This window comes from Desmodus rotundus, chromosome 3 (assembly GCF_022682495.2).
Source record: "Desmodus rotundus isolate HL8 chromosome 3, HLdesRot8A.1, whole genome shotgun sequence".
Classification (NCBI taxonomy): domain Eukaryota; kingdom Metazoa; phylum Chordata; class Mammalia; order Chiroptera; family Phyllostomidae; genus Desmodus; species Desmodus rotundus.
The window spans coordinates 77549277-77571919 of record NC_071389.1 but is presented as its reverse complement, the minus strand read 5'-3'; the positions used below and the strand labels follow the sequence as shown (position 1 = coordinate 77571919).

Sequence of the window (22643 nt, the reverse complement as noted above, 5' to 3'; positions counted from 1 at the left end):
GCTTGGGGACAGCTTCAAAGTCTCCTTGTTTTTCTTTTCTCTTTAACCCTTCTTTAGGCATTGCCTTTGTGAAACAGAGGCATTAGATTTTTCTTCCGTTTTGTATTGTCATGTATGTATAGCTGATGGGAGCACTAGTGAAACTTACCATAAAATTATAAAGACTGTACATATATACTAGGCCATTTTTTCAGATATTTAGTAAAGAATTAACTTATCTGTAAGCATTTGTGTTCTGAAATCTGCAGCTGTCATCATTTGCTTAGTTGAAGTTCCTTCAGCTGAAGGAATCTTTGGCCTCATTTATGTTTCAGTTTTCCCAACCCTCTTTACATTAAGGCAAGAGGGAGATCATGTATCTCCAGCCTCCAAGAACAGGAATTCTTATTCCCTTTTGCTGGGCTGTTCCAGGCTTAGAAAAAAGAAGGTTTTAGTGTTTGACCTTCAACCTTTTTCATTTCTTGCTAATTTGGAGGATGGGATGCAAAGCTGCTGGGTTTGATGACAGGGTTCTGTTTTATCTGATTTCTTTGGGATTCTTAGCTTGTGAGAACTGGCATTGCCACTGTGGTGGATATGTGGTCTCCCTGTGACATGCTGCTCCTGTCAGCTGATGGTGACTAGCCATGGTTGCAGGAGGTCCCCAGGCAGCCTTTACTGCAGTGATTTGGAATTTTCAGCTCATATTTATTGCTTTTGTGAAAGACAATAGACGTGCTTTAATTTAAGTTCAACCTACTGAATATTAATAAAGGAGAACGAATGCTAATGTGGAGAGACTGACTCTTTGGGCCATTGAAATTCCTCGGTCTAACCTCCTCTCCCCAACAAAGGTTTTTGTAGGTTGGGGGAAGGGTTTGGAAAAATAAAGCCAATTTGTATTTGAAGGAGGGGATGCCTTTTTCATCATTTCTCATTGACTGAAAATAATAATATAAAAAATTGTTGGCAGGGTTTTGTTAGGGGAAGGAAAAGGCAGCACCCATTAGCTCGTCGAATGTTACAATAATGGCTATTCTGCCCTGTGGCATCATATTCCATCCTGCTGACCTGGCTCTTCTGGATTGGGCAGGCAGTACGATTTGGATGAAAACATTCAAAACGAAAGGGGGTAGGCAGTGTGCCGGAGATGTGAAAAGGGAGTATGTATATGTGGAAGTGTGTAAAAGAGAAAAAGCACAGATTATCCAACCATGTAGACTAGCTAAAAATAAATGTAAATTTCCTTTGTGCTGACATATACAGGATGGGAGTACACAAATTGAAAAAGTCAGTCATACACAGAACAAGTCAGTCTCACCCCTTACAAAGGCTAGGAAAAGCTGAGGTCCTTTGATTTGCATAGCAGGCAATCAATTTCCTATGCATGAGCCCCATTTTTCTAATCTGGAAAGTCAGCAAGCCGTGTCTCTGTAGTTGAGGTAATCAGTAATTGTTAATCCTTGGAATGGGGGAAATTTTGGAGCTCTTTGGAGAGATTAGTGAAGGCTTCCAGTCACTAGACCCACTATTTTTATTCCTTTTAATCTAGCACAGTCTTGCCTTAGTGTTTCAGAGCATCTTCATCTGTTTTGCCTCACATTGAGCGCACATACAGTCCATTAAAATCCCTCATTGGTGTTTCAGAGGGAAGATACGTTATATTCCTTTCTACATTGATGCCTCTTAGACATGAACACTTTCCCCAGCACGTTACTTTTTAAAAGTCTGTAATTGTCATTAGCTGGCTTTTACAGCTTTGTGATAAGTTTTGTTAGCAGCCTTATTTTCACTTCACAAATTATTGGAAAAGGTGGAAGAATGCCCATACAGAACTTTGGGACTTGAGTGTATGATGATAATTTGTGCAGTCATAATTGTTTTCCTGGTATTTCATTCTCACTTGCCCAGAGCTTTATAGTGTTGTAGGGCAACTAGGTCTGTTACTGATTTGAGCCTTGCTCTTCCCTACAATAGTGGTTCTCGAAAGGTGGTCCCAGGACCTGCCAAAATCAGCATCAGCACCATCTGGGAATTTGTTAGAGTAGGATGGACTAGGGTTGAGGCCTAGGGGACTGTGTTTGAATAAGCCCTCCAGGTGACTCTGATTCATGCTCAAGTCTGAGAATCACCACTACTACCATTTGCAACCATCCACTGAGATTATACCTGTTAGAAGAACAAGTGTATAGCTGTCATTGAATAGCTTAGGTTTTCTCTGCTAAATCACTCACTTACTTGCTGCTTACTCACTCAGGAAATACTCAAGATCTTTCTATGTACCAAAGGGTACAGAAAGGTACAGCAGTGTTTCTTCCCCTCTTCACCTAGCATCGTGTAGTCCTTCCTTATTTCATCCTTGCTCCAAATAAGCACTTTCAAAATCAGCACCTCTTCTTCCTCCTCCTCCTTCATCACCACAATCACCACTCATTTTTGTGTTTGTGTTCTAACTTTGTTCTTCTTGTGCTGATATTGCAGGCTTGCTTGCTGGCTCCATTGATTCATATTCATTGCCCTCCCCTATCACTTTCTCTTGCCCTATAAGTACCACATACTACTAACCGGTACATCCATGTGTGTTTGTTGATCTACCTCCTTTTACTGGAATTCAGATTTTTGTTTGATATGCCTGTATCCCTGGCATATGGGAGGTGTTAACAAAATGAATGGATAAATTTATATTCCCTCCCTCTTTTTCCCACTTTATTCTCCTTTTTGTACTTATGGACTATTTAAAAATTGGGACACAACCAAGAGTACACATCTTTAAGATGCATATCTGCTTTTTTCCTTATTAATTTTGCATATGGTTCTATAACCAGAAGTTTTACTTTGAATTTTCCATTCTTTTCAAGTAGGGCAATTCACATCTCTTTCTCTCTCTTTCTCTCCCCCCCTCCCCCTTTCTCTCCTTCTCCTCCCCCCCCCCCCCCCGTCTTTCTTTCTCAAATATGAATTATTATGTCCCTGGGCCACTGTCCTAACTGTGTTCGGTATTATCTGTATCTTCATACTGTTTGGTGGGCTAACATTTCCCCTGCCCCCAAACAGCGTGACATTACTGAAGTGCCCTAATTTAGTGCTGACAAATACAGTCATAATTTCAACCCACATACGTAGTTTTAGTTTTCTAGAGCGTAATTAAACAAGTCTTTAAAAAACAGCTAAAATGAATTTCATATACTTGACTTACTATGCCCAGAATATTTCAAGAATTAATCAATATGAAATTATTATTGAACTGTTAGTTACATTGTTTTAAATTAATTAAAATGAAATGAAGATTTATTTCCTCATCCATGCTAACCCTGTTTCCAGTGCTCAGTAGTGGTCACTGTAATGGGTAGCACAGTTCTGATCTTTGAAACTTCAGCCACAGTTCTACCCTTAGACCCATAGATTTCCACACAATTATGTCTTCGTTTTGCCTCACAGTGCAGCCTCCCCACATTTTCTCTCTCTTTAGGAAGTTATATATATTTTCATTTCCATACTGTAGTCATAACTCCCAAAGCCACATCTCAGTGACAGCCATGGGATTGTATTTACTGCACTGTATTAGATTTCCAACCTTATGTTATTACAAACACTCTGAAATGATGTAAAAATAGATAACTGGGGAAGTGCATGCATAAACAGGTCAAGTCCCAGGGCTTGGTTGCAGTGTACTGTGTTCTTTCAGAAAATTTTACCACTGTGTTTTATGTAGTCTTTGGTGCAACTAACGGGAACTGCTCTTTCAACCACGAAGGGATTTAATACAGGGAAGTAAGTGCTTACAAAATTGGTGGAAGGGTTGGAAGGACAGAAATTAGGGGATCACCGGGCACATTTGGCTTTATTTAAAAGATAACACATGGCTGTGAAAATATAGATGCTGTGCTGGCATTCCTGCTCTTGCCCCCAAGGCTGGTGACTAGACAGCGAAATTGGTGGCCATCTGCTTTGGACACTTGTGTTGGTATAACTTTCCCATGGGAAGAACTTAAGTTGTATCCAGGACTCTGGATACAAGAACATCTGAGTACTCGAAGATCTGCTAGGCTTTTTGTCAAACCGTCACCCATTTGTGTGACCTTACTGCTTATTAAAATAGTTCCATATCACATGGTATAACCCTTCCCCAGGGCCTTTCTCCAGTGTGGTTACACATCCTGGGCTTCCAAGACTCCCTCTTTCACATGGTGCCATATATACAGTGATAGATTGTCTTTATCCTTTGAGAAAGTCAAAGACAGGCGTGGTGACTGGCTAGTATGATGGATTGCTCTGAAGAGAAAGTTGAGTAGTAGGATTTCTAGTTAATAACTAAGATATGGCTATAAAGTTAACGATGCTTTTTTTTGTGTGGCAGGTACTGGTTCCCGAAGGCAATTCCAAAAAGGACTTAAGTATTTCTAGAGCAAATATTTAGCCCTTGAAAGATAACTAGTTTGAATTGGTAACACTTGAGATGCCTTTCTTCCTTTCCATTCCCCAGCCATACAAAGATGTTTATGTACTTTAAAAAAGAACCCTACAGTATATTATGATTAAAAATTTATGTTTGAATTTCTTACTGTTTCAATCATTTGTTAGGCATTCACTCCTATAAAAGGTTCAAGGTAGAGGAGGTATGACTTTTTTCCCCATTTCAAAAGGGATATATGCCTTTAAATTCTTTTCTATCCATCACTAGCCATTCTGTAGGGTTAACTGTGGTAAAGTGCTGCTTCCTGATGTCATGTATTTAAGTGTTTGTCCCCTTTTCTCACCTGTAGGGCTCCTTGGTAATGGCCAGTCTAAGGGATTAGGACCAGCATCAGAACAGTCAGAGAATGAGAAGGATGATGCATCCCAAGTGTCCTCTACTAGCAACGATGTTAGTTCTTCAGATTTTGAAGAAGGGCCGTCGAGGAAAAGGTTAGTACCCAAGGCTGAAAGTATTGGTGCCTTAAACCAGGGACTGCAAAGTAGGTACCAGTTTTTGCCACAAAGGAGCAAGCTTGGGCCCGTTCACCCATTCTCCTGATTTTTCATAGAGGAGTCAGAGTTTTTGTATCGAATGTTCTGGTTTCTAAATATTGTCCACTAATTATAACTAAAAGTAACCATACAAAAAATGGTATGGGCCCAACAAAACATGCTTCTGCCATGAAAACTGGCCAAAGAGTCACCAGCTTATAATTCTTGTCCTGTTTATTTAAATTGATTTTCATCAGTAGTATTTCTTGAGTATATTAGATGGTATTTTGCCATTCCTGAGGAGAAATGTTTCTGTGAATTGGAAGAATTAAATGTGTCTCTGAAAAATATTTTCCCCCTCATCAGGAAAGCAAAAATCCACTTAAGTGTTTAAACCTGGTTAGTAGGTGTGGAATTGGTTCTTAAAACTTTTAATTTACCAGCAGCTTTTTTTTTTTTTTTTTTTTTTAAGATTACTTTCTTAAATAAACTTTAGATAGTTTGATAAGGAAGTCGGCTATGGTAGTTAAGAGGTTGTGGTTTCATGGTCAAACAGTGGCAGTGACATTATATAATAAATAATACTTTTAATTGGGTGTTTTAAAAACCCTTTGCTGGTTATCTGCCTTGTTTCATATCTGTTGTGTTGTACCATGCCCCCCTCCCCATTGCAATTTATATTTCATTTTGTTCCTTTTCCGTTCTCGTACTTGATGTTTTCCTGGATGACTAGGTTAATGACGTTTTCTTAGAATCTGTTAGTTTAAGAGGTTGGGGAAAGGAAAAAAAATTCCCCTGGTCTGGTCTTTTTGTTTACTCTTTCTACATAATTATAGTTACTTTTTGGAAACTATCTAGAATGTTTATATTCTAATGAAGAACTGAGTATGGTGGAAAATTAAGAAGGACAATATGAGCCATGTGTCGATAGATATTTGAAATCCTTAACAGAATTGTACTTTGGATCTGAAATTTGAGCTGCATTGTTACAAGTTTTAGTTTATTTTTCTCCATCTTGCAGTGGCTTTGTTTAAAAAACCCCGTGATAATGGAGTCTGTACTAACTTCCATACTCATTTCTCTTAATCCTCAGCACTGTGTCTTGGATATCAGTAGATTTGTTGTTAGCACAGTTAGCAGGTATGTGTAAGAAGCACCGCTGCCAGTGTACTGGACTTCGTATGCTACTCTTTTAAGAACACTTCGGTGCGTGTCACAGTGACAAGCCTATTATTTTTCAGATACTCTTTAACAAATGTTCACTTTGTCCCAATTCAAGAACTGCATCAGCACAAGAGAGGGCACTCAGGATGTGTTAAACCACATCAGTAAATATATTGGAATTTATAATGTTAACCATGCTTCCAAACGTGGGTGGTTGGTTATGCATCTGGTATCATCTTTCATTTCTATTTGTGGAGCAAAATTCTATGAATGTGGTTGGATTTGACAGCACCCAGTCCTTTAGCTGTGTTGTATGGCTAGCTGTTCGGCACTGCCTCTGGTAAGATCCAGGCAGCATAGGAGTGTGATGACAAAGGTCAGTAGGCATCATTCTTTTGGAAGTGGCCTTGTCCCTGGCTCTTAGTTCCTTTCTCAGATTGGCTTCCTCTTTGTATGGTACATTGGTGGTGTGTGGCAGCTGTGTGCAGTCATTTAGCTTTGGTTCCCCAGGCTACTGGAAAAGAGAAACTTTGTTCAGGGTGAATTTAAGGCAAATTTCACCATTGCTAATCTGCTCTAATTATTGGTAAGCTATCTATCTTGTTTTCCTAATAAAAGACTCACAGCAATATTTCATTCGGTTATGATCATACTCTACTAGTGACACCCATCAGTGATTAAGAGTTGTCTGGTCAGGCCTGATGTAGGGCTGGTCTGTGGTAACCTGTGTTACAGGTAGAGGGCTGTGTAATTTATAAACACATAGTGTAGTTAGGAAATATATGTCGCAGTGTTGCAGGGTACATAACAAGTACAAAATAATAACTTTTAATACTTTTCCCGCTCATTTGTTTTGTCCCTTATTGGTAATTAATATGAATATTTAGCATAAATACTTTGGTATGAACCCTGTCTTCTAAGGTAGAATGTGTGAACAGGAACCTGAGTTCTTGGGGCTTTGTTAAGTGTGCTGTAGTGATTTTCAACCCTTTTCATCTCCTAGCACATATAAAGTAATTACTGAAATTCTGAGGCACATGCAAAAATACATGTTTTACCGATCTGACAAAAAAATAGGTATAATTTTGACTCATTCACACTGGACGGCTGTTGAAGTTTTGGCTGCTGTCATTTTTATATTTGGCAATCTAAGGGAAAAGAAGTCAGTGTTTCCGACCTAATTGTCAGTTATCGCATGTTTTAAAAATTCTTATGGCACACCAGTGCACAGGTTGAAAATCGCCAGTGTACTGTTCAGATTGCAGTGTTCCACTTTTCTTAATTTTATATACATTGTATCTTTTCCAGTATGTTGACTGAGTGTGCTGTCTCTGCTGATGACAAGTCCAGTTCAGAGAAACTATTTAAAGCGGTTATTTCAAAATGTTACTTCGCATTGGGTGGATTGTTGACCAGATGCTAATTTTAACCTTGTGTCTAAAATTCCAAAAGCTTCATATATACGTGGGAAGACCATTTTTTGTGATTGACCATTTGCATTCTCTGTTGCCATTTAGGCAATCGTACATTGAATTGTAAAAATCCAGGGTCATGCCCTGGCCAGGGGGCTCAGGTAGTTGTAGCATCGTCCCATACACCAAAAGGTTGTGGATTCAATTCCTGGTCAGGGCATATGCCTGGGTTATGGGTTCAATCCCTGTTGGGGTGCATACGGTAGGCAGCTGATCCACATTTCTCACACTGATGTCCCTGTCTCCCGTGCACCCCACTCCCCATCTCAAATCAGTATACATATCCTTTGGTAAAGATTTTTAAAAAATAGAAAGACTTAGGTGAAAAACAAAAGTCCATGATCATGATTTATGTGTTTGCTTTGGAAAAAGCAATCTCTATGATTTTGGAATGATATGAACTGCTGGGTTCTTTTTTTATACAGTTAATTATTTCTTTCTACGTACATGTTTTTAGGACCAGCGGTTAATCTGACATTTGACTTGGTGGGGAGAGGGAAAGAAAGGATTTTATGTGTTCAACTTCCTTAAGAAAAATTAAAGCCTGAGGTGTAGATTATGCCAGTGTTATTAGTTCAGTCGTGCTCTAAGTTTTCAACCTATAAATTGAAGCAATTCTATTTTCTGATGTTTGTAAAATGCTTTTTAAGTCTTTAGTTAGAACATCCCATGTGTTTACAAAGTGTTATTTTTCTACAGGAAGCCCCTAAGCTGTGTTTTGCCCTAAGTACTTGATGCCATTGGTTTTAAATAATGATGGGGAGCTTTTTGGCACAGAAAACAGTAGAATCCAGAGTTTATAGGATTTATTTTTCTTTGCTGAGATAAAAATAAAAGGGATCATTTTACTTAGCCATTGAAAGGTTGTAATCTAAAATCATTCCTTATAAAAGGAAAAGACACCCTTTCTCTAGAAGCTTTTTCCCTATTTGATGGGCAAAGCCGCCCATTGGAGATCTGAAGGACTTGGTCAGGAGGGAGTTCCTAAGTGTTAGTTTTCTTTTGGTCATTGTGGTAGATGAGTTTAAAATAATTTTTTAAATTATACATTATTGTAGTTTTTACTGGTTAGAATTGAAACTATAGACTTTTAGCCTTTAATAGGCCTCTTTTGAATTTGATGGTGGCCATGCCTACTTCCTGACCCTCCTTCCCACCTTATATTGCCCATCCCATTGCACTTGGTTATTGTAAAACTTGTATTTTCTGCAAGAAGTATTTGAGTATTTTTAGAAATCGGAGTAGCCAGCTTTTGTCTGTCAGGTGTGTATTGACTGTGAGAAACTCTGGAATGGTTGTTACGGTGGCTGATGGAAGCGAAGGTGTTGTACAAAGCAGTTGGTGATGGTCTATTTTTAGGTCTAAGTCAATGGAAGCTCCAAAATGTGAGGTCCACAGAGGGGTCATTTGAATCGAGCACTCAAATACATAGCCAAAATAACTGCATTTATTGGGGTACGTGGAGGGAATAGATAGGAAAAATGTAAAGACGGTGATAGTTCTTCTGGACAAGTCATGGGGACCTTGCATGGGGCACAGTGGTTAACAGTATGGCCTGGAGCTAGACCTGTGGCTCAGTTATCTGCTTGTTGAATGCTCTTGGGCAGGCTCCATCACATCCCTGGGCCTCAGTTTTCTCACTTGTACAAGGTCTGTGACAATGGTAACCACTAACAGTGGTTGTTTGCAGAACAAGTTCAATGCATGACAAGCACTCAAGTGAATGATGAATACTGTGTGCTAGATATTATTAGCTGTCATAAGTGTATGTGGCGTATGAATTGCTACATGTGAATATGCATGTTCATTGGAGACTGGAGGCACGTGGTTTACAGGGATTTTGATTTATACAAATTGTGATTTCTATCTTCCCTCCATGGCACCACTGTCAGCAGCCATCTGTGGGCAGATGGAAAAGTGTGGGCGCGTGTCCCTCTTTTGAAGTTACTGAGTCACAGGAAGGAACTTTGTGGTTGTATAGCGTGAAATTTCCTTTGTAAAGCGTGGTGTGACCAGGTACTTGTTTGCATGGAGCAAGCAGAAGGGAGGTGAGGTTGAAGTTTGAGAAGACAAGGTGTTGGCAAGCAGATTCCATCTCGGCTATACACAAGGTTAGTCATTGCTTTCCCTTGGGGGAAGCCCCTGTTTTGCCATTACTTAGTGCTAAGGCCTCTGACACACTTTCAAAAACAAACTCCAAGAAAGTAACAAGTGTAGACTGTGTCTCTGCAAAGACATAACTGTTTCCTTCTGTTAAACAAAGAGCTGCCGTACTTTGTTTAGGCCTTCAATAGTATAAGATTGACTGAGTTCAAATATAGTCCTGTTCTAGTAGACTAGATTTAGAATGTGAATTGTTGCAAGGGTTCAGGTGCCATGTCTTAGTGGGGTTTAGTGTCTGGATATGAATACATGTTGAAGATGATGAGAATTGTCCTAGGCTTTTAACAGGGTTCCCAGCTCCCATCCCCCACACCATCCCCCCACTCCACCCCACCCAGGTGAAGCACCAGTGTGAATGTTTTCCTTATTATTTGTGTTCTGAGTTAGTTTGTTGATATAAAATACTTTCATACCCTCAAGTTTGAAAAGAAAGATAGTTCCACTTAGGATTCTTGCTTGGCAGCATACGCTGTTAGAAATTGGAGTTATTCAACGTGAACATCCTTAAGAATTTTAAGAACATAAATAATTTTTACATTTCTCTTTAACAAAATGCATCAGTGGTGTAGTTTAATGTTAAATGCATATGCTGTTATAGCTAAAATTAAAGCAAAACAAGCGATACACAGCTTAGATATATCTCTTGTAACTTTGGATTTAGGTTTAGACACCTTCACTCACCATGCCATTGCAAATTATTTTGTTGTTACCACCTTGAAGAGTATTTTACAAAGTAGGTATTAGTGCTGTTACAATTTTAAATTCTAGAGCTGCCTTGACAGAAACATATTCTTTGTTTAAAGAAAAAAGAAGGGGGAAAAATTGATGAATAGAATATCATGTGGCACCTTTAGTAATCACATAAAATAAGTATAGAATTAAATATAAAGGTAGATGTGTTCAGCCTACTTGCTCCTTCTAGTTATCTAAATAGTTGCCATTTCTGGTGCTGTACTTCCCTTTTGTAGACCAAAATGTCTTTCTGGGATCGTTTTCCTTTTGCTTGTACCTGAAGGACGTTAACATTTGTACTATAGGTTTACTGGGATTGGATGAATCTTTTAGCTCTTGTATGTTGGAAAAAGTCTTTCGCTCTCTCACCCTTATTTAAAGAAAGTATTTTTATTTTATGAGAATTGTAGAATTACATGTAGCTGTAATTTCAGCAAGGCTCTACTCTACTATCTACTGGTTTGCATTGCTTTTGACAGGAAGTCTATTGTCATTCTTTCCAAGAAGTGTCATTCTCCCCAGTCTCCTCCTTAAGATTTTCTTTATTCTATTATTCAGTGTCCCTTGGTATAGGATTTTGTTTTTTTAATGTTTCTTGTGTTTGGAGTTCATTGTGTTTCTTAGTTCTATAGATTTCATCAGTTTTTGATATTTGGAGCCAATATTTCTGCAAATATTTCTTGTGTGTGTGTTCCTCTTTCCCCCTTTAGGGATTTCAGGTGCACGTATGTTTGGCTTATTGACAATTGCTCCACAGTTCGTCAATGCTCCGTTTATTTTGTCCCGGTCTTTTTGTTTTTTCTCTGTGTTTCACTTTAAGTAGTTTCTACCCCAGCTCTGTGGACATGTACTTTTTAATGTAAAAGATTGTTGTTTCTATCTTATGTTAGATTTTGATCTTTACATTATCTTCAGTGTCTTTCCTAATATGTTAATATGTTTTGGCTTGCTCTACTTCCTGAACGTAGGGAATACGGTTATAATAGAGGCTTTCATATGTTTGTCTACTAATTCTGTCAGTTTGTGTCATTTATGGCTCAATTTTATTTGGATTGATGTTCCTCCTCAATCTGGTTCTCCCCCCCCCCCCCCCCCCCTTCTTTTTCTATTTTGCTTGTCTGGTAATTTCTTATTGGATGTCTGACATTCTAAATTTCTTTATAGGGTGCTGGATATATTTGTATTTCTCTACCTGTTGAGCATTGCTCTAGGGTGTGATTGTGTTACTGGAAAGCAGTTGGATCCTTCTGGGTCTTGGTTTTCAGCTTTGTTACATAGGGACAGAAAGGTGTTTGGGGAAGGCTTAAGTTTTTCCCACTACTGAGGTGGAACTCAAATGCGCATTCCTCCTCCTCCGTGCCCTGTGAGTCATGATGTTCACCATTTTGGCCAGTCGGTACAGACACATGGTGTTCCTAGCTCTGTGTGGGGTTCGTGGACTGTTCCCTTTCTTGTCCTACTCTCCCTTAGGTAGTTTCCTCACACACAGGTGCTCAGTAGTACTCAGCAGGTACTTAAGGAGGACCATTGGCAGATTCCAGAGTTTTCCACATGCCTCTCTCCTCTCTGGTACTCTGCCTGACAGATTCCATTCAATCATTGGCCTCTCCAAACTCTCATCACTTTCTCCTCAGCTTGGATTCCTCTAGACTCTACTTGAAGTTTCCCTTCTTGTGCAGTGGTCGGGAAATTCTCAAGGCAGTCAGCTGAGCAGTCATTTGTTTCCCATCTCTTGGGATTACAGTGATGTCAGTTGTTACGTATGAGAGTTTTAGTTCTTTCAGGCTGGAAGTAAATCTTGTCTCTCTGACTCCATCTTAGCTAAAAGCAAAAGTTCCTACCTGTTATTTGAATGCTGAATGAGGGAGAGCAAAACATACCACCAGGAAATGTAACTACAGTAGTCTCCCCTTCCCCTCTTATAAGTGGTTTCAGTTTCTTGTGGTGGACTGTGGCCAGACATTAAATGGAAAATTCCAGAAACAGAAAATTCATAATTTTTAAATTGTGCCATTCTGAGTAGTGTGATAGAAATTCGTGCTTCTTCGTGCTGCCTGGGATTTGATTCATCCCTTTGTTCAGCATATTCACACTATATTAATATCCACCCACTAGTCACTTATTAGCCATCCCAGCTGTCACATCGACAGTGGTAGTATTGGGGTGCTTATGTTCAAGGAACTCTTATTTAGTTAATCATGGCTCCAAAGTGCAAGAGTAGTGATCCTGGCAATTTGGATGTGCCAGAGAGAAGCCGTAAAGTGTTTCCTTAAGTGAAAAGGTTTGTATGTGTGCATAGGAAAAACATAGTATATATAGGGTTCAGTACTATCTGTGGTTCCAGGCAACCACTGAACGTATCCCTGCAGATAAAGAGAGGGACTGCTGTGCCATGTTTGCAGTTTATCATAGTCATAGTCATAACTTTTTCATTTAATTTTGTTGGTAAAAGAGGAAACTGTGAATTGCGTTAAGCAAACCTTACCTAAAAAAGGAAAATCTCACTCCACAAGAGAGCATGTGACTGTTGGAGATCCTTGAGACTGAGGTTGAACTTCTAGAACTTCTGTCTCTAAAAGAAGAACTGTCTTTCAGTAATATATTGGGCTATTAAATCTTACCTCAATTTTCATGAAACATCTGGAAGGTTTTATTGTGCCTGTTTTATAGTTGGATCAGCAAATATTCAAAATACCTTACAAATGACATGTTTCTTAAAAGTAGCAAAGGCAGTATTTGAATCCAAGTCTTCATATGTACAACGCCAGACTTTTCCATTACACCATCTCACCTTCCACCAGGGGTATCCGACGTAGGCCTTACTCTGTCGTGTACCTCCTGGACAGACATACTGCAGCACCTGACTTGGTGAGCTGAACGTGGCAGGATCACAACCCCACTCACCCCCTCAGCTGAGTACCGTGGTGCAGTGCACATCCCTTGTGGCTTCTCAGATCATATAACCTAGTAAATCACTTTCTTCCAGTGTTTGTATTCCTTCTTTGATGAAATAAACAAAATTATTTTCTTCATTGTAATCCAAGCAGTGGATAGAAAGGAGGAAGACTCTTCCTACTCTTGCTGTGCTCTAGGCTCCATGGCGGAGCTCCTCTTGTAACTTCCTGACACCCTGTGATGGGAGCCAGCTGTGGGGCTTCGGGCTTCACAGTCAAAATAATGCAGAGACATGACCCCACCCCCCTTTGCCTGGGGCTCAATCAGCCTGGTAGCTGGATGCTATGAAACTGCATTAATAAGATGATGAACATCTTGGGGCCTGGGCTGCTTGCCTGTGGGAGGAGACAACAGCTGCTGAAGACGTGCAGAGCCAGGAAGGTTAAGCCTCAGGGTTATCCTTAGGTAAGGCTGAGCCTTGACACATGAAGTGGTTCTGTGTGCAGGCTGCTTCTGGAGGGCCTGATATGTTTCAGGACTTTGTCTGCCTGACCTTACCAGTTACTTAATAACTTTTCTTTATCAATATGGTAAGCTTGTCAGAGGATTAGTTGATATTTAGGAAGGGTACACATGTTTGTTTATTGGTGGAAAATTAGCAGTTCTGAGTATAGGTATCTGTCTTGTAGAAGCCTCAGAGTTGACACAGCATTCTTGTAGTTGATCTGAGAAGTTACCTGTAGTGAGAGCAGGGCATACTGCATATCTCCTCACATCCTCTTCCTAGTGACAGAAAGGACGCATTGATTGACAGGGCCTGCAGGGACTGTGTGATGGGCTGGGAGCTGTGCACACTTCAGTTTGGACCAGCCCAGCCTGCAGGCTTGCAATTACCAACAACCCAGGTGATTTTTAGAATTAAAGGAAATAACCTCTCAGCACTAGGTAGGAGCCTGGTATGCTTTAGCATTGGTCCCCAATCAGTCTAAGCCAAGGTGTGCTTAGAGGCACTGAGTGTTTGTTGACTGCATGCATAGTGAAGGACAGCATTGGCTACTTCCCATTATAAGAAGGAACAGGCAAGCCCCTGTCTTTTAACTTTTAAAAAACAACCCCCAATCTTCATTTCTTTCCTTTTTTTACTATCAAGGGAGGAGTTGACTTTAAACATAAGCGATTCTTGGCTAATTAAAAGGGATTCAGGGGGACTGTGCTATTTGAAAGCTATCACTGTTATTTTCTGGTTTTGATCAGAGGCGTTTAGTATAAATTTACACTGGCTCCTTCCTGACTTAAGTTTTAAAATTATCATGGAAGTTAAGTGTATGTTAAAACATCGTGTATCTGGCCTGGATAATTTGGGCCTGGATAGCATATTTGATATATAGGGAGTAACACTACATAGGAATCTAAAGCAGGGAGAGATGTATCTTTTCTGGCCACTCTTTGGCTGTGTGCAGTTTAAGTTTACTGTTAATGTTACCCTTTTGGAACTGTGTATGAAGCTTTTCATTACTGAAAGTGGCTTTTCTGCTAGATGTGGGATTCTGTCTAGAGAAGTCTTCATAGATGCTCACTTCTGCATAAACACGCACCACAGTAAAAAGAGGTCAATGCCCCATGGTTTTGAGTGTGAAGGAAGGAACGAGAAACATGGAGCCTGCCCTTAGCATGTGCGCTCTATGCAGGGTGAAAGATCGGCAAAATACCTTTGATGTAATTGGCTATTAGTTGTTGCTGAGGACAAATTTTTAGACATGTGGGAATGGGCATCGGCCCTCATAATTTGCTATAAGGTTCCTGGTAAGCTCACAGGCTTCTGACACATTTATTTGTTTAAGGAAAATGACTGGAACTTCATTGGAGGCAGTTTTATTACTGCTGAGGCCATTTCCTTTTTTTGTTAGCTCAGATCTGATAGCAGGGATATTACTTGCATCCCCCACCCCATGCAAATTATGGTCTAGCATGCTTTGTGGTTGCCACGGAAACTGGGCACCAATTTCTTCCCTTCTTCCTATATCGCACTTCTTCCTAGTCTTTCAAATATGAACATCTTTGTCACGTCCTTTTGCCCTTCTTGCCTTTTACACCCACAAAGACCAATGCAGACAAGCCCTTCATCTTTTCAGTAGTATCTGACCCTCATGGAAACACACAGTGCTGGTTCTCCAGACAAGCTGGGTTTATGAGGCTTTGGAGTCACCTTGCTTGCTTGTGAAGGTGGTGACAGCCATTCGTGTCACTTGTGGTTCACATGAGTGCTTTTGTGGGGGTTGTTAGATAGGGCTTCTTATGCGAATGTTCCTTGATGTCATTACCTCACTTGGCTGCTTAGCAGCTCAGTTAAAAGCAGTGTACATTGTAGCAGCTAAGATGGGAGTAGAGTGTCCTTACTACCACAGCCCACACTTCTGTTTCCTCCCTCTCTCCTTCCCTCCCTTTCATGTTTATGGCAGGAATGGGGGGTGGTCCACTAGAGAGGATCTAAAGGATAGGCTAAGGAGGGAAGGCAGTGAGCTAAATGGCTTGCTAGGGGAGAGATTTTGGTTCATTTCTGCTATTAGAAATTTAAAGAGGAGATTGTAATAATAAGTGGTTTGCTTTTCTTGGAATAAGGTAAATATCAGGCAAGAGTATTTTCTTTTTTGCTTTAGACTCAATCGCTTTGATTTGCAAAGACATCTTTTAAGGAGTGTGATGTTCATAAAATGCTGGGGCAGTTTAGTCACACCAGCTTAAAGTCCATCTACTGAACGGGCATGGAGTCGTGGGCATAGAGTTGTCATCGTCAGTGTGTGATTTTCTTGAGTGTGTTTGAGTGGGTTGGGAATTGATCAGTCATCACTCATCTGGGGTGTCCAACCTTTTGACGCCTCTGGGCCACACTGGAAGAAGAAGCATTGTCTTAGGCCACACATTAAATACGTTGCGACATGTAATCACAGAAAGAAATCTCACAGTGTTTTAAGTAAATTTACGATTGTGTGATGGGCCGCATTCATAGCTATCCTGGGCTGCATGTGGCCCGTGTGCCACAGGTTGGACTCCCCTGGTGTGTGCCTTGTCATTCAAGCTTTCAAAAAACTTGGCTCTCAACTCCCTCAGAGATGGGAGGTCCTTGTTTATCTTTGTACCCACAATGTCTGGAGGAGTAGCTGGTATGCAATAAATGTTTGCATGTTTTTGTGAATGTAAACAAATTCTAAGAGTAGGCAAATAAAGTGTAAGGAAAAGAAGCCTTCCTAGAGGAGTTATTCTATTTGAGAAGCACATATTCCTACTTAGAACTTCACAGATCTTTCACACTTTTTGTCATATTGGAAAGTAGGGATGTACATATGTGTGTGCTTGTCCTCTGTGTGTGATTTTGAAGTATTACCCATACTTACTGTTTTGTTTAAAAGGGTTTGGAAAGAAGCGAGCAAACTTTTTTGGTGGTAATATGTACCCCTCATTGCCACACCACCCCCACTTTGTTTTCCATTCCCCTCCTCCTCTCTATTCTGCTATTTGGCATTCCATAAATGCTCCCTGGGTCTAAAATCCCACATCCCTCTATATAGAACCAAAATACAACTTGTAAACTCACTCCTCTTGTGACATGATTAGGTTATAAGGAAGTGCCTGTTTTTAATTCCACAGCAGATTCTGAAGTCCTTAAACCAGAGTATAAAATCACTGGATTTCCATCAGCCGTCATTAATTAGTGATGAGAAGGGGGAAAAATGCCTTCTTGCCTGAAGGCGCTCTGGTTCTTTCTGAGGTGCCAACTTAAGGTTGCCTGTGGTTTTCTGGCCTCTTTAATAAAAGCTTCAAGCATTTAACCTGAGCATCGAATTATATGATAGTAACTCTTATTCTTTCATAATGATGGTGATAAACATGTCCAGCATTTTCCCCTTATCATCTCATATTTTCTTTTTCCAGAGGTAGAAGAAGACCTAGCTTCTGCTTATTTGTGTTCTTGGAATTTAGTTTTGGAAGAAAATTTCTGTGAAGTTTAACTAGCATATAGGACCACTTCATAGAAAGCTGCAGTTATGTAGAATTAACATGAAGTCCTGTTGTCTGCCATATGTAAAATGTAGAAAGAATGAAAACATTTGAAAGGAAAATGAAAGCCAGTTCTTAAAAATGAGTCTTTGTCCTCTTATTCACATTTGGTTTCAGACAATTTTGAAATGCATGGAGGCCTTTTAAGATCTTGCTTCTTTCATAGGAAGAACTCTTCTTTTGAGTATATGAACAGTATGTCATGTGCTTTACTGAGACAAGTACGTTGTTCTCTGATAGTTTAAAAAAATACTCTAAGCAAGCATTGGCTTTGATGTGAATGATAAAAATCTATGCTGTGGGTACTGGGAATCTTGTGTCTACTTCTCTGGGATGGTGGACTACTGGACATTCTTTCCAGGGCAAAGCCCACCTTAGCTCCTACAAATTCTTGGGGATTGCATGGCCTGTTGGTGATGCTTAAGTAACCATGAACGTGATTTAGGCCAATTTTGGGGGGGTACTTTGTGGTGTATGCACCAACTTAACATTTTAGGAAGAAATTCTATCAACTTGGAACAGTGCTGGTTGCAATTTTAGCAGTTTGAAAATATATGTTGTTTTCAGATTCATTCTTTCTCTAGAACATAGTTACAGATTTGTGCAGCCTGTTATTTTGCCCCCAAGAAATATGTTTGCATTCATTGTGACAGCCTGCAGACTATTGGTATGTCGCAGGGCTATAATCTGCTTGTTGTTCTGGCAGATGCCATTGTGTGATGTGGACTGGCACTTGGCCTTTCTGGGGCTTGTACTTAGTTCCCTTTGTTAGGGATTTGAGCCGCCTTGGCCATAATTTCTCTTCTGATTCTCATTACTCATGCCTCCTACAGTTCAGTCTCATTGAACTAGGCTGGGATAAATAGAGCCCTTATATATCATCTGAATGTGAGATCATCCTGTTTCATAGATGAGAAACTTAAGGCTTAGAGAGGACTGTGGCTCTGTGAGTCCTTATGATGGGAATGTCTAGTCATGTTTGAAATGATTTAGGAATCAAAATGTACATTGATCTTTTTATATGCAGCCGAAACCTGTATGTCTCCTAAAAGGTGCCTTCCTGCTGTGCAAGTCTGGGCTGTTTGAAGGGGAAGATAGCCTGGCAGGTACAGCTTTCCCTTTCTGCTGGAGGCCCATTTATTTTGATGGCTAGGAAGAGTAATGACAGCATACTCATTGAAGGCTTGCTCTTGTCACTTTTTATGTCCCCTTTTTCATCACCACCAGGCCTCTACCGCCACTGCCTTTGGTGTAAATAAGTGCTTTTCCACGTTATTCAGATTTCTCAGTTCAAGCCTCAGGTGGGCAGGTCAATTTTTTCCTTAACTTCATAGTTTTAAAAATGAAATTAGTATACAAGGAAAGCATTTAAGACCATTAGTGTAGTTTTCTTTTTCAAGGAGCAGTTTAAGAAATGAAATTTATAGATATCAGATTGATAGTGACAGCATGGATTTTCCTAAGATGTTGTATCTCCAGTGTTAACCCTTAATCCGAGAACACTGAATCAGAACCATGAGCAGAAAACTGCTTTTCTTGAAACCCCCTTCCATCATTGGCCACTAACGGTATGCCAGTGGGAATGGACACACTTCTCTTACCAGATAAAGCCCGGCCATGCTTGGCTAGGTAAGCAGGCCAACCCTGCTGGGCAGTGCCCGTATATTTTGGTTAAGCAAATGGACCTACAATTCATAAGGCACCAGTGTAGCACCCTTTATGGTGTGGTGCTAGTTTTGGAAGTAGAGCTCATCAAAAAGTGAGAGGAGGAATCTCGAGTTGTTAATTTAATTACTGAATCTGTTCTTTTTAATTACAATATAAAGGTCTTTGACACTGCCTGACCAATTAAACTAGTCTTCATGTCCCTGTAGTGTGATATAATAGAAAGAGCACAGGGTTTGGAATAAGGTAGGTAGTTACTTTGCTTTGCCTGATTTATTTATTTATTTATTTATTTATTTATTTATTTATTTATTTATTTATTTCTGCTCTTAAAAGCTGCTTATAGTCTCTGAGCCTCCATTTATTTGTCTGATAAATGGCTAGTGTAATACATACTTTATAAATTTGGCTCTAACCCAGTGGTCGCATGCCAGAACACACATGAGAATCACTTGGAGTACTTGTTAAAACAGCTTGCTGGGCTGCATCTCCAGAGTTTGTGATTCAGTAGATTGGAGGTAAGGCTGAGAATTTGCATTTCTAATAAGTTTCCAAGTGATTCTGATGCTCCTGGTTGGATCACACCTTGATATCCACTAGTATATACTATTTGAAGCGCCTATCATAATACTATTCTTCAATAAATAATAAATACCCGTTTTCTATATAGTTGCTGTGTCAATGACTATTCATGTGGTTAAGAATTCTTGAAGCCATTTAGCTCTTATCTAGTAGTTAGAGCTTTGCTCCCCAAATGCTTGATCTCACAGAAATATTCTCTTATTTCTGTTTGATAGTTTGTGTGACTCCTGCAGGTAAGGATTTAAATGAGCTCAGTTGATTTGTCTTTACTTTGGTGTGCTCTGTGATCCTTTTGTTGTCTTCTGGTTTGGGTTTTCCTTTGTACAGTCCTTCACTCAGACTTCGTGTGGTACAAATTCCTCTATTACTGCCCTCTTCTTTCCATCATAGATGTTTGAGTTTAATCCTTAGCAGATATTCTCATGTGTATTTGAGACCATGCCTTTTGAGACCTCTTTCTTTATAGGCCCCCAGTGTTTCCTTCCTCAGCTTGTTCATCTGCCTTGTGCAGAAGCAGAAGTGTAATAATGTCTTTCCTTCCCTTGCGGTTTATTTGAAATTATTTATAGACCAGTCACAGTCTGTACGCCCCCTCCTCCTCACCCCCCACCTTTTTCTTCTGCTGTAACTTCACTTTAGATAGTTGCTTCTGTGCAGTATGCCCTACCTAAGGGCTTGCCATGTGAGTGGAAGTATTTTCCTGCTGCAAACAACTAACCAAAGCAGACAGTGCGATTTAATCTCGGATTACATTTGCAAGGGACTGCCATAGGCTGGCTTTAATTTCATGTCTATAAGATTATTCCCAGCTCCTCCTAGGAAATAACAGTAGGTGATGATCCCTTTTGGCTGGGAAGATGCACCTAAACTCCGCACCCTGGAGGTCTCCCCCACTGCCCCACTCCCACTGTTTTCCCTGCACACGACAATAGGATGTCCCTGCAAGTTATTTGAAGTTGTTTCCACTTTTGTCTTACACTTAGCATTCACGGGTGGCATCCTGGCTCACAGTTAGACAATGCAATATCCATCACATCTCTTTTTTTATGATTCTTCCAGGCCTTAAATGTTTTCCCCACATCCCTTTCCAGGGTGTATGTCTGAGTGTGTGTGTCTCTGTGTGTGTGTGTGTGTGTGAGAGAGAGAGAGAGAGAGAGAGAGAGAGAGAGAGATGGAATGGGATTGAGAATATTTACTTATGTATGTGCCAGTGCACCTCTCATTCTTTCCCCCATTTCACAGGTTCCAACTTACACAAGATTTCATTTAATTTATACCCAGCGGGGGAATCTACTCATAAAACACATATACTTCTGTAATCCTTATCTCCACCTTTCACCATGTGCTTAACAGTTGCTGTGGTGAGCAAGTTGTTTGAGGCCAGAGGAGGAGAGATGACACTAAATAACACTGTAGCTGTCCCTTGGTGCATAGAGTGCACGCTTGTAGTCTTGTTTGCTGTTAAGGGCAATTCCATATACTAATGAACATTTTCTCTGTGGCTTATGTTTTAAAATGGAATTTGTTGTATTTTTGGCCTTATGGGGACTTTTAGGGGTGGTAGTATCTCCCAGAGGGTGTTTTTACAGCGATCACTATGGAGCCAGTTCCGTCTAGGAGCTGATGGGGAGAGTTTCACAAAATTGTTGCAAGGGAAAATAGGGTCAGCTCTTATTTGTGTTTGTTTTAAGCACAGTGAAGTGAGGCAGGGAATGTGTAGGCATACCATTGTCATGACGACAGAGGCTCCCCCAGGCCCTTCCCCATCCCCCAAGATGAACCCATTCATTCATCCAAGGGTTTCAAAAATCCTTTATGTGAATTCCATGGACTTTTAGAAAGTATTTTGATAGAATGTTATTGTACATTCTTTAATAGTATTTAGTAGTAGGTTATTCTACTCATGCCACCGAATATCCTTCTTGAGATGCTGTTTATCATCTCTAGGGGCTCAGAGAAGATGCTTAACTCGAGTCACCCTGCATATCTTTGGTTCTCCATCCATAAATTCAACCAGCTGCACATGGAAAATATTTGGAAAAAATGTTACATCGGTGCTTATGTGTACTCTGTACTGACTTCTCTATTGTTTTAGGGAATGATAACAAGACTTTTCTCATTATTATTCCCTAAACAATATAGCATGACAGCTATTCACCTAGCATTTGGCATTTATACTGCATTGTGAATAATCTAGAGATGACTTAAGGTGGAACAGCAAATCAATGTTTCTCTCCCTTCCTTTCTCTCTGTAAATTAAAAATTTTTTTATACATATAAAATATAATTTTTATATAAACATATATTTATGTATTATATATAAATAAACATTTTATATATAGTCACACATATGTATGGGAGGTTGTGCATAGGTTGTGTGCAGGTACTAACAATTAGTTTATCCTTGGATTTTGGTGTCTGTGAAGGTCCTGGAACCAGTCCCCACAGATACCAAAGGATGACTCCATGGAACAGTATCCCTAACTTTCTGAAAGAGTTTTCCATGTTGGGACATTTCCTTGAAGTCTTGTGGTGTGTCTTAATTCATGACATTTTTGCTTTCTATTCCATAGATACATTTGGGTTTGTTTTAATAGAAACAGGTTTTAAGTTACAACCAAGTAAAAACTTTTAATTCTGACTGGTTTAGACTTCCTGGGTCTTAGGTTACATTTGAATGTTAGTCGTCCCTCTCCCAGCTTTATTGAGATGTAATAAACATATAACATTGTGTAAAGTTTAAGATGTATATAAGAAATGTCCAAACATGCAGAGAATTTTTATGAGTTTATTTGAGCCAGAACTGATGACAGTGGCTGGGAAAGCACAATCTCAAATTCTCCAGAGAATGGCAGTTTGCAGCCTTTTTTTGTGCATTTGGAATTAAGGAGGGAAAGAAAGAAAGGTGACAGGAAAATGGGAGAAAGCAAGGTAGGGGTTGGATGAAGGATAGTTAAAAAGATTACGTGCTCTCTACAGGGTGGTCAC

General features: G+C 39.9%; 1 protein-coding gene across 4 annotated transcripts in view; it reads left to right on the top strand.

Annotated features, from left to right (window-relative positions):
• JARID2 (jumonji and AT-rich interaction domain containing 2) overlaps positions 1–22643 on the top strand; it is a 252654-nt gene that overhangs the window by 151452 nt on the left and 78559 nt on the right. For 3 of the 4 annotated variants that reach the window (XM_024565376.4, XM_053920237.2, XM_053920238.2), the window contains one exon: positions 4743–4884. The exons of the other annotated variant lie outside the window; for it this stretch is intronic. In XM_024565376.4, coding sequence (XP_024421144.2) covers positions 4743–4884 — 142 coding nt within the window. The remainder of the gene's footprint in view (positions 1–4742; positions 4885–22643) is intronic. 4 annotated transcript variants of the gene reach the window in all.